Source organism: Pelobates fuscus, chromosome 3, assembly GCF_036172605.1.
Source record: "Pelobates fuscus isolate aPelFus1 chromosome 3, aPelFus1.pri, whole genome shotgun sequence".
Lineage (NCBI taxonomy): Eukaryota > Metazoa > Chordata > Amphibia > Anura > Pelobatidae > Pelobates > Pelobates fuscus.
Genome location: NC_086319.1, coordinates 282,818,816 through 282,837,993, shown reverse-complemented (window position 1 = coordinate 282,837,993; position 19,178 = coordinate 282,818,816). Strand labels below are relative to the sequence as shown.

The window sequence follows — 19,178 nt, the reverse complement described above, 5'->3', positions numbered from 1 at the left end:
GGAACAGGAGGGTGGCAAAAATATTTGAATAGTGACTTGCAAATGTGTGTGTGTAGGTGTATCTTTGAGCCAGTTTATATATCTTTGTCAGTGTGGGTGGCTGTGCATATATCCCTGCATTCAAACTCCAACACAAGATACAAATTAATGCCTGCATGCAAATATCAACCCTACATACAAATATAACCCTGCATTTAAACATTACACACAAACACCCCCCTGCATTCAAACTACAATACTACAAACACACCCCTGCATTCTAATGCACATACTAGACACAAACACATAGCTGCATTCAAACACAAATACAAATTTGCATTCAAACATCAACAGTACACACGAACACATCCCTGCATTCAATGTGTATGTGTATTTGTGTATCTGTGTCAGTATATATATATATATACACACACACACTGCTCAAAAAAATAAAAGGGAACACTTAAACAACACAATGTAACTCCAAGTCAATCACACTTCTGTGAAATCAATCTGTCCACTTAGGAAGCAACACTGAGTGACAATCAATTTCAGGTGCTGTTGTGCAAATGGGATAGACAACAGGTGGAAATTATAGGCAATTCGCAAGACACCCCCAATAAAGGAGTGGTTCTGCAGGTGGTGACCACAGACCACTTCTCAGCTCCTATGCTTTCTGGCTGATGTTTTGGTCACTTTTGAATGCTGGTGGTGCTTTCACTCTAGTGGTAGCATGAGACGGAGTCTACAACCCACACAAGTGGCTCAGGTAGTGCAGCTCATCCAGGATGGCACATCAATGGGAGCTGTGGCAAGAAGGTTTGCTGTGTCGGTCAGCGTAGTGTCCAGAGCATGGAGGCGCTACCAGGAGACAGGCCAGCACATAAGGAGACGTGACGGAGGCCGTAGGAGTGCAACAGCCCAGCGGCAGGACCACTACCTCCGCCTTTGTGCAAGGAGGAACAGGAGGAGCACTGCCAGAGCCCTGCAAAATGACCTCCAGCAGGCCACAAATGTGCATGTGTCTGCTCAAACGATCAGAAACAGACTCCATGAGGGTGGTATGACGTCCACAGGTGACAGTTGTGCCTACAGCAGAACACCGTGCAGGACGTTTGGCATTTGCCAGAGAACACCAAGATTGGCAAATTCACCACTGGCGCCCTGTGCTCTTCACAGATGAAAGCAGGTTCACACTGAGCACATGTGACAGATGTGACAGAGTCTGGAGACGCCGTGGAGAAGTAATGCTGCCTGCAACATCCTCCAGCATGACCGGTTTGGCAGTGGATCAGTAATGGTGTGGGGTGGCATTTCTTTGGGGGGCTGCACAGCCCTCCATGTGCTCTCTAGAGGTAGCCTGACTGCCATTAGGTACTGAGATGAGATCCTCAGACCCCTTGTGAGACCATATTTTGGTGTGGTTGGCCCTGGGTTCCTCCTAATGCAAGACAATGCTAGACCTCATGTGGCTGGAGTGTGTCAGCAGTTCCTGCAAGATGAATGCATTGATGCTATGGACTGGCCCGCCCGTTCCCCAGACCTGAATCCAATTGAGCACATCTGGGACATCATGTCTCGCTCCATCCACCAACATCACGTTGCACCACAGACTGTCCAGGAGTTGGCAGATGCTTTAGTCCAGGTCTGAGAGGAGATCCCTCAGGAGACCATCCGCCACCTCATCGGGAGAATGCACAGGCATTGTAGGGAGGTCATACAGGCACGTGAAGGCCACACTGTAAGGAGTCTTACCTGATGGGGAGTCCAGCTCGCAGAGTTATACACTCACCCTTGCAAAGTAGACACAGACCAGGGTGACCAGGTAAGACGCCACCTGACCTGTGAGTCTGTGCACGGGGGCTTTCCAGGAAAAGTGCTCCAAGTCGCAGTACAGCAGGGATTAGCAGAAGCGTAGTCAAGGAAAGCCAAAATCAGGGAAGCCAGAGATCAGAGTAGTCCAGGAGGAAAGCCAAGGTCAGAAGCCAGAATCAGTCAGGAAATACTGGAACGTAGATACGGAGAGACAGGAACCAAACAAGGGAACCAGAGTCAATGAACTGACACCCTTCCCAGGGTGAGGCAGGCTTTTTGGATGTCGCGGCGAGAACTGTGACAGTACCCTCGCTTCAAGAACACCCTCTGGGCGTGAACGGGCTCTTCTTGGAAATAGTACTCCTCATCGTCGGTCTCAGTATCACTAAGATAGTCTTTATAATCAAAGTCTCCAGAGCGGAGTCCCTTTACAGCCTGGGATTTTATGGTACCAGTTTTGGTAAGCCCTTTCAAAGCTTTCAAAGCCCTTTCAAACGTTTCCAGATCTGTTCTGTGGACCTTGGTACCATAGGTGCAATCCACAGGTGGTTCTCCTTTGGGCAGGCAGGAAGTGGTGATGGTACCAGCTTTTACAGGAGAGTCTTCTGGAGGTGGTGCAGACTCATCAGGAGTACTGAGTGTGATATTTGCCATAGTCTGAGTACCCTTTTGTGTCACAGAACGGGGACAGGGCTGGCAGTTTCCAGGCTGTCTTGCCGGAATGACAGGATAAGTCCATATATAGAAGGGATCTTGGCCTGGGTGGACGAGTTGGGCATTGAGAGATGAAATGCCCTCTTTTCCCACAGTATAGACATAGACCATGGGCTCTCCTGCGGTTCTTTTCCTTAGGAGGCAATCTAGTTCTGGTAAATCCAATCTCCATGGGTTCCTCCATGTCCACTGGAGTTTCACGGCTAGCTTGAGTATAAACAGGGTTACAAGGCGGGTCCCTGAAGGTGGGTTCACGCTGCAACATGATGGGATTCTTGTATTCATAAAATAATTCCTCTTCTGTAGGCAACCGGGTTCTGCGAGAACCTGAAGTAGGCTTGGGAGTTGCTTTCCTTGATGCAAAACACTGAGAATCCATTGCGGACATAAACAACTCCCAGGAGTCCAAGACAGTACTTCTCTCCTGCAGCTTCTGGTGTGCCCACGCCTTAATCCGCCCAGTACACAGGTTAATAGCGGAGCGGACTTTGATAAGGTCGGTGGCGTAGGTTCTAGGTTTCAGGGCAAACACTAGCTCACAATCCTTCTTGAACATCGGGAAAGCAGAACGGGAACCGTCGAACCTGTCAAGCATAATGACATAGGGTTCTGGGTATGTATGTTCCGGGATTGGATGTGCTGCTCCTTTAAATGCCAATGAACATCTCTGCAAATCCATAACATTCTGGGACAGGTTGGAGACTTGCTCAGCCAGGGAGGTGAGTAATTTGTATAACTCTGCAGACTCCATTGTTCAGTTTATTATGTAAGGAGTCTTACCTGATGGGGAGTCCAGCTCGCAGAGTTATACGCTCACCCTTATAGAAACATAGAAACATAGAATGTGACGGCAGATAAGAACCATTCGGCCCATCTAGTCTGCCCAGTTTTCTAAATACTTTCATTAGTCCCTGGCCTTATCTTATAGTTAGGATAGCCTTATGCCTATCCCACGCATGCTTAAACTCCTTTACTGTGTTAACCTCTACCACTTCAGCTGGAAGGCTATTCCATGCATCCACTACCCTCTCAGTAAAGTAATACTTCCTGGTATTATTTTTAAACCTTTGTCCCTCTAATTTAAGACTATGTCCTCTTGTTGTGGTAGTTTTTCTTCTTTTAAATATAGTCTCCTCCTTTACTGTGTTGATTCCCTTTATGTATTTAAATGTTTCTATCATATCCCCCCTGTCTCGTCTTTCCTCCAAGCTATACATGTTAAGATCCTTCAACCTTTCCTGGTAAGTTTTATCCTGCAATCCATGAACCAGTTTAGTAGCCCTTCTTTGAACTCTCTCTAAGGTATCAATATCCTTCTGAAGATAGGGTCTCCAGTACTGTGTACAGTACTCCAAGTGAGGTCTCACCAGTGTTCTGTACAATGGCATGAGCACTTCCCTCTTTCTACTGCTAATACCTCTCCCTATACAACCAAGCATTCTGCTAGCATTTCCTGCTGCTCTATTACATTGTCTGCCTACCTTTAAGTCATCAGAAATAATCACCCCTAAATCCCTTTCCTCAGATGTTGAGGTTAGGACTCTATCAAATATTTTGTACTCTACCCTTGGGTTTTTACGTCCAAGATGCATTATCTTGCACTTATCCACATTAAATGTCAGTTGCCACAACTCTGACCATTTTTCTAGTTTACCTAAATCATTTTCCATTTGGCTTATCCCTCCTGGAACATCAACCCTGTTACATATCTTAGTATCATCCGCAAAAAGACACACCTTACCATCAAGACCTTCTGCAATATCACTAATAAAAATATTAAAGAGAATGGGTCCAAGTACAGATCCCTGAGGTACCCCACTGGTGACAAGCCCAAGCTTCGAATATACTCCATTGACTACAACCCTCTGTTACCTGTCACTCAGCCACTGCCTTACCCATTCAACAATATTCGAATCCAAACTCAAAGATTGTAGTTTATTGATAAGCCTTCTATGTGCAACAGTGTCAAAAGCCTTACTGAAATCTAAGTAAGCAATGTCTACTGCACCACCCTGATCTATAATTTTAGTTACCCAATCAAAAAAATCAATAAGATTAGTTTGGCATGATCTCCCTGAAGTAAACCCATGTTGTCTCTGGTCTTGAAATCCATGTGTTTTTAGATGTTCAACAATCCTATCCTTTAACATGGTTTCCATCACTTTCCCCACTACTGAAGTAAGGCTTACTGGCCTATAGTTGCCCGACTCCTCCCTATTACCTTTCTTGTGAATGGGCACAACATTCGCTAACTTCCAATCTTCTGGGACTACTCCTGTTTTCAATGATTGGTTAAATAAATCTGTTAATGGTTTTGCTAGTACACCACTAAGCTCTTTTAATAGCTTTGGGTGTATTCCATCAGGTCCCATTGACTTATTTGTCTTTACTTTTGACAGTTGAAATAGAACCTCTTCCTCTGTAAACTCACGTGTAATAAATGACTCATTTATCCTTTTTGTTAACAGAGATCCCTTTCCTTCATTTTCATCTGTAAATACCGAACAAAAATATTCATTGAGGCAGTCAGCTAGACCTTTATCCTCATCTACATACCTTCCTTCTTTTGTTTTTAATCTAACTAATCCTTGTTTTACTTTTCTTTTCTCATTTATGTATCTAAAAAAAGTTTTGTCCCCCTTTTTTACTGACTGTGCTATTTTCTCTTCTGTGTGGGATTTGGAAGCTCTTATAACTTGCTTAGCCTCTTTCTGCCTAATCTTATAGGTCATTCTGTCTTCCTCACTCTGGTTTTTTTTATAATTACTAAATGCTAACTTTTTGTTTTTTACTATTTTGGCCACATCTGCGGAGTACCACAGTGGTTTCTTGAATTTTTTGCTTTTACTGACAAGCCTAATGCAATTTTCTGTTGCCTTCAGTAGTGCAACTTTTAAATAATCCCATTTATTTTGGACTCCATATAAATTGCTCCAGTCTGATAATGACTCCTTTACACATATTCTAATTTTAGAAAAGTCTGTTTTTCTAAAGTCTAAAACTTTTGTTTTTGTGTGGTGTGACTCAGTCACTGTTCTTATATTAAACCACACTGACTGATGATCACTGGATCCTAAACTTTCACCTACAGTAATATCTGATACCAAATCTCCATTTGTTAACACTAAATCTAGTATGGCCTCTTTACGAGTTGGCTCCTCAACGACTTGTTTTAGAGACAATCCCAGTAGGGAGTTTAGAATATGTGTGCTCCTGGCACAAGTAGCTATTTTTGTTTTCCAATTCACATCAGGAAGATTAAAGTCACCCATGATGATAACTTCCCCCTTCATTGTCATTTTAGCTATTTCTTCAACTAGTAGATTATCTAACTCTTCAATTTGTCCTGGGGGCCTATAAATCACACCTACACGAGTTACTGTGTGATTACCAAATTCTAACGTAACCCAAACGGACTCTATGTTCGCCTCACTAACCTTTATTAGGCTAGATTTTATGCTATCCTTTACATACAGGGCCACCCCTCCCCCTTTCTTGCCTTCCCTGTCTTTTCTATATAAAGAGTACCCTGGTATTGCTATGTCCCAGTCATTTTTCTCATTATACCATGTCTCGGTAACAGCGACTAAATCTACACTATCAGTTGCCATTATTGCCACAAGTTCATGTATCTTATTCCCTAAACTGCGAGCATTTGTAGACATGACTCTAAGCTTATCATTTTTTAACACACTTGCTACAGGCACCTTCTGTCCTTGTTTTGGGGGACAATTGGATTGATGTTTTATCACCCTTTTGCCCCCCCCTCCTAGTTTAAAAACATCCTAGCAAAACCTCTGAACTGCTCACTGAGAACATTTGTTCCCTTTTGAGAAAGATGCAAACCATCTTTTTTGTACAGTTTATTTCCATTCCAAACAGAGCTACCATGAGCAATAAAGCCAAATCCTTGCTCCCGACACCATTCACCAAGCCACAAGTTAAAGTCCCTAATACGCATCCGCCTGTCGTTCTGAGTGTTATGCACAGGCAGAACTTCAGAGAATGACAGTGTGGAAGCAACCTGCCGTATATCATTGGCAAAAACACTAAAAACTTCCTTAACCTCTGAAACCTCATTGCAAGCCAAGTCATTTGTCCCTAAATGGACAAGTACATCCAATTCCCCTTCCTGCTTTGCTTGCTTAACAATATTACAGATACGTCTCCTGTCTCTGTGAGCAGTAGCTCCGGGAAGACACCTCACAAGACCACCATTGTCCATCTCCACACCTCTTATGATGGAATCCCCCAACAACAACTGCTTTCTATTAGGCCTCACCATAGTCTTCAAGCCTCTCTGCACAACACCACTAGCCTCAGTGCCTCTCTGCACAACACCACTAGCCTCAGTGCCTCTCTGCACAACACCACTAGCCTCAGTGCCTCTCTGCACAACACCACTAGCCTCAGTGCCTCTCTGCACAACACCACTAGCCTCAGTGCCTCTCTGCACAACACCACTAGCCTCAGTGCCTCTCTGCACAACACCACTAGCCTCAGTGCCTCTCTGCACAACACCACTAGCCTCAGTGCCTCTCTGCACAACACCACTAGCCTCAGTGCCTCTCTGCACAACACCACTAGCCTCAGTTCCTCTCTGCACAACACCACTAGCCTCAGTGCCTCTCTGCACAACACCACTAGCCTCAGTGCCTCTCTGCACAACACCACTAGTCTCAGTGCCTCTCTGCACAACACCACTAGCCTCAGTGCCTCTCTGCACAACACCACTAGCCTCAGTGCCTCTCTGCACAACACCACTAGCCTCAGTGCCTCTCTGCACAACACCACTAGCCTCAGTGCCTCTCTGCACAACACCACTAGCCTCAGTGCCTCTCTGCACAACACCACTAGCCTCAGTGCCTCTCTGCACAACACCACTAGCCTCAGTGCCTCTCTGCACAACACCACTAGCCTCAGTGCCTATCTCCAGGACACCACTACACTCTGAAAGTGCAGAAAATGAATTATGTAGAACAACAGACTGTGCAATATGCCTTTTATCCACAACTCCAAGTCTACCAGATCCCTTGCAAAGTAGACACAGACCAGGGTGACCAGTCTGTGCACGGGGGCTTTCCAGGAAAAGTGCAGTACAGCAGGGATTAGCAGAAGCGTAGTCAAGGAAAGCCAAAATCAGGGAAGCCAGAGATCAGAGTAGTCCAGGAGGAAAGCCAAGGTCAGAAGCCAGAATCAGTCAGAAAATACTGGAACGCAGATATGGAGAGACAGGAACCAAAAAAGGGAACCAGAGTCAATGAACTGACACCCTTCCCAGGGTGAGGCAGGCTTTTATATCCAGCCAATTAATATGGGATACAGGGATACTGGGAGTTCAGCTCCCAGTGTTGGAAACAAGGCAAGGACACCTATTAGGGCAATATTATGAATGGTTGGATAGCACAGCTATAAGCTATAAGGATATGGAATTCTCTGCCTGAAGAGTTGGTTTTATCAGAGTCCATACAGATGGTCAAACAGCAATTGGATAAATACTTCCAAAAACATAACATACAGGGATATAATTTATACTTAGTGGGGTAAGAGCTGCTTGATCCAAGGAGATATCTGACTGCCATTTTGGGGTCAAGAAGGAATTTTTTCCCAATTTGTTGCAAAATTGGAAGCACGTCAGACTTGATTTTTTACCTTCTTTTGGATCAACAACAAAAACATATGTGAGGAAGGCTGAACTTGGAAGCAAGTCTCTTTTCAGCTATGTAACTATGTAACTATAATATAAAGCTCTTAATGATTCGACTCCTGTCTTCATATTTTCACTAATTCATAGGAGCTCCCAACTCTGCCAGTTCTGTCCTCTGTTTGACTTTTAACTCTTTTTCATACATAGCCTGGGATCTTCAACTTCTTTAATAGCCTTCTTTATATATAAAATCAGCAGTATTTTGTCTACAATACGGGGCTGGAAAAAAGAACGCAGCTTCTAAAATTTGGACAATTACCACGGTTGGCCTGAAACTGTTTCAATTAAACTTTCTTTAAATAGTAATTGAGTTTGATGCCTATCTCTGATGTTGTTGAAGTTTATTATATTTATAGCTTCAATCTCTTAAGGGAATTTGTGCTGTGAATCATCACACTTAGTTTCATTTCCTCTCAGGATTATACTTTGCCATCTTCACACTAAGATTTCATTTCTTTTGTCATATTGGAACGTTTATGTATGAGAAAGTGGTTGTGTCTTTTCCTTCCAGGCATGTCATATTAATATAATTTATTGTTAAATTAAAAAGAAAAAATATTCCTGAACTGGGAAAAGTGTAATAATAAAAGGGTAGATTGAATGTCACTACCTAGAGCCCCTTGTAGAATTTGTTTTCTTTATGCTTCATGATGTGCAATGGGTGCATCATGTAATCTGATCTGTATGTTATCCTCCAGAAAAACAATGAAGGAAAAATATACAACTAGGTCTTTTCAGCAGCATATTATAGACACAAGCATACATCTGCGCAAAGCGTGACAAAGAAAGGTTAAAATAACATTTGGGGATGATCTATTAGGAAAATACAACGGTTTGGCTTTGAAGTAAGATTGCTATCAGAGGCACCATTACTGAACATAAAAAGTTACCAGCAACCTAAAAAGAGCTATTATATCAAAAATCTACTGACCAGGATGAAACATCATAAAAGATATTTAAAAAAAAACATTTCCGGAAATTAAATGGGATGGCTCTAGAAGAGGGTAGTTATGGGGCAGTTATATTTTATGGGTAGAAAATTAGAAAAAAATTGCTGATAATTTATAAGGCTTAGTAACTTCCCTGAAGTGTAGTCGCCAAGTCAAGAATATCTCAATTGTGTCTTAGCTCACTTGTCATATGACATTACTCACAAGCCTATATCCTTAACATGTAGACTTCCTATCCGGGAGAATAATCCAGAACGTAAATGCTAAGAGGCAGAGCAACCTTCAGATAATCATCTTGGCCCTTCCCAGGACTAAACATGGATATATGGTACCCCTTTATGCCATTCGTGTTTATTGAACGACAAATATCAGTGGAATATATTTAATGCAGATATTGCACCATCATAACCAGGGCTCATATCTACACTAACGACCAAGAGACAACAATCAAGGACACATCTAATAATATACAGAATGGGGTTCTAATGACACTCAGTTGCTACCCCTGACAGTCAGGAGATACTGCAACACAACCAAATAATTATAGGAATCGAAACAAACATTTTTTTAACAATCAGACCTTTTTTGGTATGTAGGCAACAACTCATCATCCACAACTATCAGGTATCAACTTATAAATCCCAAAATTTTATTTGTTACTGAGCACTACGCAATGTACTCTGTAGCGCTTACCCAATCTTTCAAATGCTTGGATGAATCTGTTTCACCATATGTTATGTTGTAGATGCATATATTCTCCCACTTCAAACAAGTATGCGAATGTTCTGTGCAAAATTTCCCATGCAGGAAAGGTGCTAACAGCACGGGACTGAGTTAGGAGCAGTGTGAAAAGATGTTAAGCAGATCACCCAATTCTGCAGGGCTTCATTATTCAGCTGGGCTATTTCAGGTACCTACTCTTAGCAACTACAAGGATGTGCTTGAAGCATTGATATTTAAGGGAATTGCAGGACTGTGTCATGCTGGACAATAGTTACATTATCACAGCTAGTATGTCTTGGAATATAACATCTGTATAGGTATGTATATGTATAAATGATGAATGGTCTGTGTATTTTCATAGTTTGTTTTAATTCTGCTTCTGCTTTGGATAAAAGCACATTAAGACCCTTTATTACTTTTCTTGGTAGGTTCTAATATTCCTTTTATGTGTAAAATCTCATTATATTTCCAATGTTCTGTTCCAAAAAAAGTATTTGAAATCAGGCACAAAAACAATTTTTCGTTAGATACTACAATGAAAAGCTAAAATATAAAATGTTACGTAGGTCCGTAGATATCAAAGAATCTGTATACAACAAAAGGATAAATCTCCAGGGCTGCACAACTTCTGCTGAAGGTTTTTCCATGTGAAGCATACATGGCCATAACCCTAACAATTGACCAGAGCTTACATTATAATGTGTGATAATTGTTGACTTAATGACATGTATTATTTTATTACAGATCAACCAACCATATTTATTCATTCCACTTATATATATTTATTTTTTATTTCTATTTCAGATTTCTCTATCCCATACAGTGATGTCATGGGTGTAAAGAAGTATCCCTTACTTTTCAATGTTTCAGTACCTCACCACGAGATAATAGTCATGGCTGAACTTAAGCTGTACATGCTTGCTCCAAAAAGCAGTGTGATATATGATGGAGCAGGCAGGAAAGTAACCGTTTATGAAATACACAGTGATGAAGAAGACACCAGAAAGGCAGTGGAACTGTCTTCTAGATTGATCTACAAAACCAGCAATGAGTGGGAAATGTTTGATCTTACAGAGGTTGTCCGACGCTGGAGCAAATCATATTTTACAACCCGCATACTGGAAGTTCACATACAAAATCCAGAAATTGATTTGGAAGATACAGGAGAAGACAAATTAGATATTGATGTTAAACCAGAGAGCAGGCATGAACCCCTGCTTGTTGTCTTTTCAGATGATCAAAGTAGCGAAAAGAAGGAGGAGAAGGAGGAACTGAATGAAATGATAAGCCATGAGCAGGCATTGGATGAGAATGTGGAATTTGGAGGACAAAATAACATGCCCAGTGAGGAGTCCTTGCTACAGATGAGGTCTAACATCATCTATGATGCCAGTTCTCGAACCAGGAGAAATGCAAAGGCTAACTACTGTAAAAAGACCCAACTGTACATTGACTTCAAAGAAATTGGATGGGATTCCTGGATCATTGCACCATCTGGTTACGATGCATATGAATGCCGAGGCGTATGCTCCTACCCACTAACGGAACATGTCACACCAACCAAACACGCTATAGTGCAAACACTGCTTCACATGAAGAATGCCCAAAAAGCAAACAAACCCTGTTGTGTTGCCACCAAACTTGACCCTATATCCATCCTCTACATGGATGCTGGAGTAGTTACTTACAAGTTTAAATACGAAGGCATGGTAGTATCAGAGTGTGGCTGCAGATAGTACTAGTGGAAGGCTTGGTAATGGTGCCTTGTCTTGTAAATTTGTACATTTTGTATGTCCTTATTTAAAGAGTTTATTTAAGAATGTGTGTACAGATAATATATGGTTTTTTTAAATGCTACTATATGGGCCATCTTAAACGCGGTGCAAAGTAATAAGGCACTATCTATTCTATTTGATTTTTGAGCTACGGGGTGTTCTATTGCTTTGCAGAGCAAAGTAAACAAGGCTCTCCAACCTCTTCACTGCTGGTCATGTCATCTCTAAAGGGGTTTAACTGCAACAATGTTTCCATGGAGGTAACAAGGCACCCGGCAGCTCATGTCCAGACTGATCTCTGCTTTAAAATGCCATGTTATTTGGGACAGTATTGGAAATTTGGTACAAATGAGTGGGGCTAACATGTTATATTGTTGTCACTGCCTTTAAATTGAACATAGAATTGCCAGGTCCCTTGTGGGTTTGCACATGATGGATTTTTCCTTCCCAGCATCAACGTAAGACTTAAGATGGCGTATCCTAAAATAATGGTGGGATGAGTATGTGAATCTGGTTATAGTTATGTATAACTGCAGGCTGAAATAAGATATACAGGAAATCCATTAAAACTGATTATGCAAAATTACAGCTGTTTTATGTTCTCATCCTATGCTTTTGCAAGGCTTTATTGATCCAGGTTAATCAAGGTGGGCAGCAGAGCAGAAGCAGGCTTAAACAGCTCAATAGACAAAATAAATCATTTTCCACAGGTACTGGAGATAAATTGCATCCATCAACCAAGGCTGTTGCAATATCTATATTATCTAATTCCAGTATCCCTTTTTCCTGTTAAATTACTGCAAATCTTTAATATGATTCTCCAATGACACTGGCAATAAAAATAATAGTATTTTGACTGTATATTCAAGTGGCCAGTACATGTATATATATATATATATATATATATATATATATACATGTATGGTTTAACATTTAGTATGTGTGTGTGTGTGTGTGGGTGTGGGTGTATGTGTGTGTGTGTGTGTATATATATATATATATATATATATATATCTCAAAATCCAAATATATATATATATATATATATATATATATATATATATATATTTTTTTTTTTATATGTGCTTCGATTTGCAGCATAATCTGATATAGCAATTAATATAACAGTTAAGTTGATTGGTGGTTCCTAATGTGACTTGGATCAATATACATCTGTCATTAAGCTGACATCTGTGCAGTCTCAGGTTTGTAAATGAAAGATGTTGTCCATCCATTCCTTACTAAAAGAACAAAATAATCACTACATCATGTGAGACAATGCAGCACCAGTTATAGTAAATCTCTTTTTTTTTTTTTTTCTAAATAAAGTTCTTGGCTAAAATGTAGCATCAGGTTGTAAATGATAACGTTTAGGCGGGCGGATATATTATAGTTCTATGTTTTTAAAGGTCTGTTACGAAATGTGTCATGAGATGGAATCAGCAATGTAATAGCAAAGAATCATGAATGACTATAAATGAAAGTATGTGAATATAGGCAGACACGTCTTGTTCAATAACTCCTTTATGATCTAGACTACCTAGTAGTGTCCATTCCAATTACTAATCTGAAAATTATCACTGTGAATCACATGCAATACCACTAAGACCAAAAGCGGAACATTTAGATATATTTGTAATCTGTATTAAGATCACACACATTATTACAGTAAACCCCTGAAAGACCGATAGCTCTGTATGTTGTCACAACAGTCTGGTTTTTGGATACCATATTTCAAAATCAGAATGACCCACTCATTAAATGACAGCAGAACAGAGTTGAGCTGGCAGTGCTAAATAAGTAAATATGCAATAATTGTTTTTTTTTTGCATAAGGTCCTTAGGGACCCAATTGTGATGATGGCAAGGAATGTCATTGAACTTTAAGGCGTTAAAATAAGGGAGATGAATAGCTGCATTGATGTATTGTACTGTTATTTAGTCTTAAGCTCTGCTATATGGCTTATCGCAGGTAATATTAGATGATTTTTCTATTACAGCTGTAGTCAAAATTATTCAACCCCCATTTACAGACTTTATCAAAGTTTACAGACTTTAAGTTTTTTGCAATTAAAAAATCGAAAAAAAAGCGATTGAAATAGCTCAACAACAGTGAATGATTAAAGTGGTTTCCTAAATTCAACTGAAAAAGCAGCGTATAATTACTTCTCCAGTCTCAAAATTATTAAAACCCCTGAATAGAATACCTGAAAACAACATAAATATGCAAAACAGGTGTTGTTCACCTAGTTGCACTAGGTGTGATTAAGCCGGAGCACTTTAAATACCTGTACTGGCTTGGGGTTTGCTGAGTGTCACGTTTGACTGCATGTTAGAGATATGGCTAAGACAAAAGAATGGTCCACACAATTAAGAGAAGAGATCATTGCCATACACAAACAAGGAACAGGATACAAAAAGATAGCGAAGGCACTGAATGTTCCTAGAGACCTTTGGAAGCATAGTTGCAAGTTCAAAGTTTAAAGGCAAAGAGGTTACACTACCTGGATGGGGCAGAAAAAGGAAGCTATCAATAACTGCAAGCATATTTTTAAAAAGAAAAGTTGAGAAAAACCCTCAAGTGACTGCAAAAGACCTGCAGCAAGACTGAGGTTTCAGTGAGCACAGTAAGGTGCATACTAAACAAAATAAGGTTTCTATGACAGAACTCCAAGACGTACACCACTACTGTCCCAAAAGCACAAAAAACTCAGCCCCAATATGCTCAAAATCATATAAATAAGCCACAGATGTTTTGGGATTCTATTATGTAGAACAATTAAACAAAACTGGACCTTTTTGTCCTGATTGATCAGAGGTATCTCTGGAGGAAGAAGAATGAAGCATCCGCTGAAAAGATCACTCTGCCTACAGTTAAGCATGGTGGTGGCTCGGTTATGCTCTGGGGCTGCTCTGCATCCTCTGGCATTGGGAACCTAAGGAAGCTGAAGCTTGGGTATCATTAGACCTTCCGACAAGACAATGATCCCAAGCATACCTCAAATTCCACCAAGGCTTGGTTGCAGAAGAAGTGCTGGAAAATTATACAGTGGCTATGTTCAATCCCATAGAAAATCTCTGGTGAGATTTGAAGAAGGTGGTTGCATTACGCAAACTCAAGAATATTACTTAACTGGAGGCCATTGCTCATTAGCAAAGGGCTAAGATTCCTCAGGAACGCTGCCAGAAGCTGCTGTCTGGCTATGCATCCCATTTGCAGCAGGTCATCAACAAAAAGGTGCTCTACTAAGTACTAAAGATGCTTGCCATGAAGAGGCTGAATCATTTTGAGACTGGAGAAGTCCTTATAAGTTGCCTTTTCAGTTGAATTTGGGGAAACCACTCAAAGCATTTGTTGTGTTGAGCTATTTCAATTGCTTTTGTTTTATTTGCTCATTGCAAACAGCTGAAAATCTGTACAACAGTATGTGTTTTCACTTCCCATGTGGCATTTTAAGGGTGTACTATAATCTTATTTGGGGGAGGGAAAGCACCATTTGATTTTTTGGCGATAAGTTCACATGTGGAAGATCCATACAGCCTAGACCTTGCACATGTGGGCTGTGTGTGTCAGCAGTATGATTAAGTTTGTATTTCACTGGGTAATGGAAGACATATGCCCACACATAGGTCTGTGGAAATTTCTCACTGTATTATATAGGGCAGAGTGAGTGTATGTCTACATTACCCTTATCAGAGCCAAAATGTCAACCGGTCCCCCACACCCCCTTCTTCCTCCAATAAAAAATAAATCTTGTAAAAAGTGTCCAACCAATGGTTCTGGTGAGAACTAAAATGTATTTTCTGTAAAGTGGGTCCTTGTAGGAGCTATATATATTAATATAAACAAGATATGAAAATTAGTGATAGTAACTGATTGGAGTTAGTGTCATAGGATGCATGCTGAGAGTTATCCGCAGCCATCTATTCATATGTGTTTTTATTACTGGATCCCCCTTCATGTATTGTACCCCAGTATTATTAGCATAGGAATAAAGTGACAGGAAGTGATATCATATGGTATATGATATCATATCCCATCACCCCCTTTTTGTAATTGTGTGTGCCATAAGGTAGCAAACACAACTGCTTAATCAGCAGATAAAGATGGTAATGTGTAATGAGCAGGACTCTCTGGGCTTGGAACCTCTACATTACAGCTTAACTGTTATAGGGCTTATTATACACAATCCTCTATGTTTATACTCACATGATTTCCATGTGACTTATAATACAAGTTACATTTAAAAATATACAAAATGTATTTTCCCATGTCTAGATGAATTGTTTGTAGTTGTACATTACTTTTATCCATTTTGTATGGTTATGTGTGTAATATTTATGATGTGCTGCTTTCACTTCCATATTTTAAAATCATTTACTGAGAAACATTGAGAGAGCTACATTGTCATTTGTTTCAACATGACACATAATAAAACTCTATTTTTTTTTTATTTTATTTTTTATTTGCTACAAAGAGAAATCTGTTATCCACAAGACAGCAAAATCTAGAAGGGGTTTTATTCATTCAGGTTTCCTGATAGTATAATACAATAAAATCTACAGTCCAAATATAATGAAAGATATATCCCACTCCCTTTATCATTCTTGCTGACAAAGAGGCCAATATTGCAAAACTGCACAAAGAATTACCGAAGAACCCCCTGGAAAAAGTAATCTGTAGTGATTTCTGTGGCTAGTTTGTGATAAAATTAGCAGGCCTCAGCAGTAAAACTAAGCTTGAACTACCAATAAAAAGAATACAGATTGTATTGTATTCCCGATTAGAAATTGCGGTTTGATAAAAAATCACACAAGACATTAACTTGTCCTCAAATACTTTTTGAGTTTGTAATATATGTGTAAGGAAGGTCCCACTGTTATGTATTGAAGGTTTATATCTGGGCTGCTACTAAATTAATGGGCACTAGATGATCCATAGACATATCTAAGTGTACCATTTAAACCATATTTCAGCTCTTCATCCTATGTAACAGCAATTTGTTGTTCTAAAGATTTCTCAACAGAAACCACATCTAACATGAACAATTTAAGCATAGTTCCTTGAAGGTATCTGGGTTGATGTATAGTACCCCCGTTTTTAATTCTGAAACCTTCACAATGACATAATGAGAATTAGATATAAATAGGAGAGATATAGATCTAACAGTAAACATAAAATCAAATGAAATGTTTCTGCTGATTGCTTCATTTTGCGAAAAAAAATTCACCAAATTACTGTGTAATCCAGAAATGAGATGTTTTTAATTAAACCTATAGTAGGTTGTTTTTAAAATATAAAGTCTGTGCTCCAGCATAGGAGTGAATTAGTTAAACTGGTTTATAACCTAAAGGAAGCAGAGAGGATGAGGTAAAACACAGCATTAAATACAGACAAATGCGGACGATCTGCAAGCAATTAATGCAGTGTTACAGATAAAACTACAGCCCCCCTCTCTTGTGCAATTGCTCTGACCTGTTGGATTCTGCCCTTAAATCAAGGCCAAGGGTGGGAGGTTTGAACTCAGCTTTTGTATGTTTAACTGTTGTGGTTAATTTACCTTGTCGGTCTTGACCTAACAATTTTCAGCAGTTATAAGTACTGACAGGGGAACAGTCCTACCCAAACAAATTGAAGATAGGCCAAATAGGATATCATAATGTTTGCAGACCCCAGAAGCAATTGATGTCTTAGCATGAATGTTAGGGCTGGTTACTGGGAAAGTGTGGCCTTCAATGTGTTCAACATTACAACTCCCAAATTCTCAGCCAGCCAAAGGGTTATATAATATAATTTTAAGAAAATAGAAGTGATATAAAGTTAGACTGATTAGTTTATGCATTCCGTTAAACATGGAGTCTTGCATCCGTGCATTTCCCACGCGTCTGCATGCCTGGGATTTAATTTGCGGATTCAATTTTGCTTTGTGTCTTTCTCTGTGTTGTCAAACGCATGTGCTTCCATTGTACCACTCCATAGCTATGTGTTGCTTGCCATGTTATCACCACTCCCAGCAACTAACCAACTCGATAACAAGGTGTCAGGGCAATGTAACCAACACCCCCATGGCGTTATTTATACTGAGCTGTAAATTTGTCAGATTCTTGGGAGAGTGTGACTGACGTTGATACCTCCGCCTTAAGCTGAGAGCCAGTAGATCGCCCTGCTCCCATTTTACATTTTTATCTGTCCCAGAGGAGATAAGGGACTTGCCATTGAGAAGGGCTGACTGATACATTAATAGGTATCAGCACACATCCAAACCAAATCCAGCCTGCTTCTGTCGCTCTGCTCAGCATTTTACACGTGATTATATTATTAATGAGTCTGTCTGCATCACAGTTTTACTAAGCCACATTCCAATACAGAGGGAGCTATTTAATAAATAGTTGTTGTTACTAGAATTGAGACGTATTTGGCACAGAATAAGCAGAGATGCAAGAAAAATTCACTACAAAGTCATCCACTTCCTTTTATGCGGGTACTTCAAAAATGTATTGGCACTTCCCACTCTGTCCGGTTGATCTTATTTGTGTGAAAATCATGCAACATATCACAGCTTTGTAAATCTCTGCTCTGTTTCTCAAAATGTCCCACTATCTATCAACCTCCATTTCTTCTTACACTTTTCTCTCATTATTCATTTATTTCTTTATTCCTTTGATGAAGGTGGTACATTTTACAATAGTCTGTGGCAGTATATAATTTGGCCCTTGGTGGTCCTTCATTGATCATCCTTCTTTTAGACTAAGTGGGCTACCAGTCTCCAGTTGTGTATGTGTTGTGCCATAATGTGCTCCTTACTAAGGAGACCAGTTACGTTTACTGATTTTATCCACCTCCTGTCTTGTTATGAGATATACAAAGAGCATGATAATTCTCTCAATGCTGCCACATTTGTATATGAAAATCACAGACATGAATCAAAATTATATACATCCATTGAAAATACATTGAAGATGCCTGTTACAATAACAAAGGGTTAAGCACCATGGCCATTTCAGTGATTCAATGCAGCACATATGGACCCCTCTGCTGCTGGAAGTATGACTCCACCACCGGCCACGTCATTGGGCATTATTAGCGGTCAGCTGACATTCTCAGCCAATGAATGGCTGGTGGGATCGATACCAACTTCTGCAGCTCTTCAGAAGTCATATCTTATCATTGGTCACAGTAGGACAGTCAGTGTCCAGCAGGGATGCAGGTAAAAAAAAAAAAAAAAAAAAAAAATTATTGCAAATTCTTTTGCGCCATTACCATAAAATATGGCCAGGGTACTCCTAACACCATTACCACAACAGCAGGCTGTAGTGGTTAGGATGCTTGCAGTGGTCCTTTCACAAAGTACTTGTGTTGATTTAGCAAATTGACATCTAATATTTTTTAACTCAGGAGTACATTCTGGCGCATGTAAAGATTTAGAAAACCAAATGTAATGTATCTGGAAGCATCTTTGATGGGAACTCCTCTCAAATTTTCACTGAAGTGATAATTTACTGTTATGTTAACTTT

The 19,178-nt window shown here is 40.1% G+C and overlaps 1 protein-coding gene across 1 annotated transcript in view; it reads left to right on the top strand.

The window, feature by feature from the left end:
- Positions 1-12,249, top strand: part of BMP10 (bone morphogenetic protein 10) — a 49,879-nt gene extending 37,630 nt beyond the window's left edge. Inside the window, exon 2 of the mRNA XM_063445574.1 lies at positions 10,693-12,249. Coding sequence (XP_063301644.1) covers positions 10,693-11,624 — 932 coding nt within the window. The 3' untranslated portion in view covers positions 11,625-12,249. The remainder of the gene's footprint in view (positions 1-10,692) is intronic.
- Positions 12,250-19,178: the final 6,929 nt, after the last annotated feature.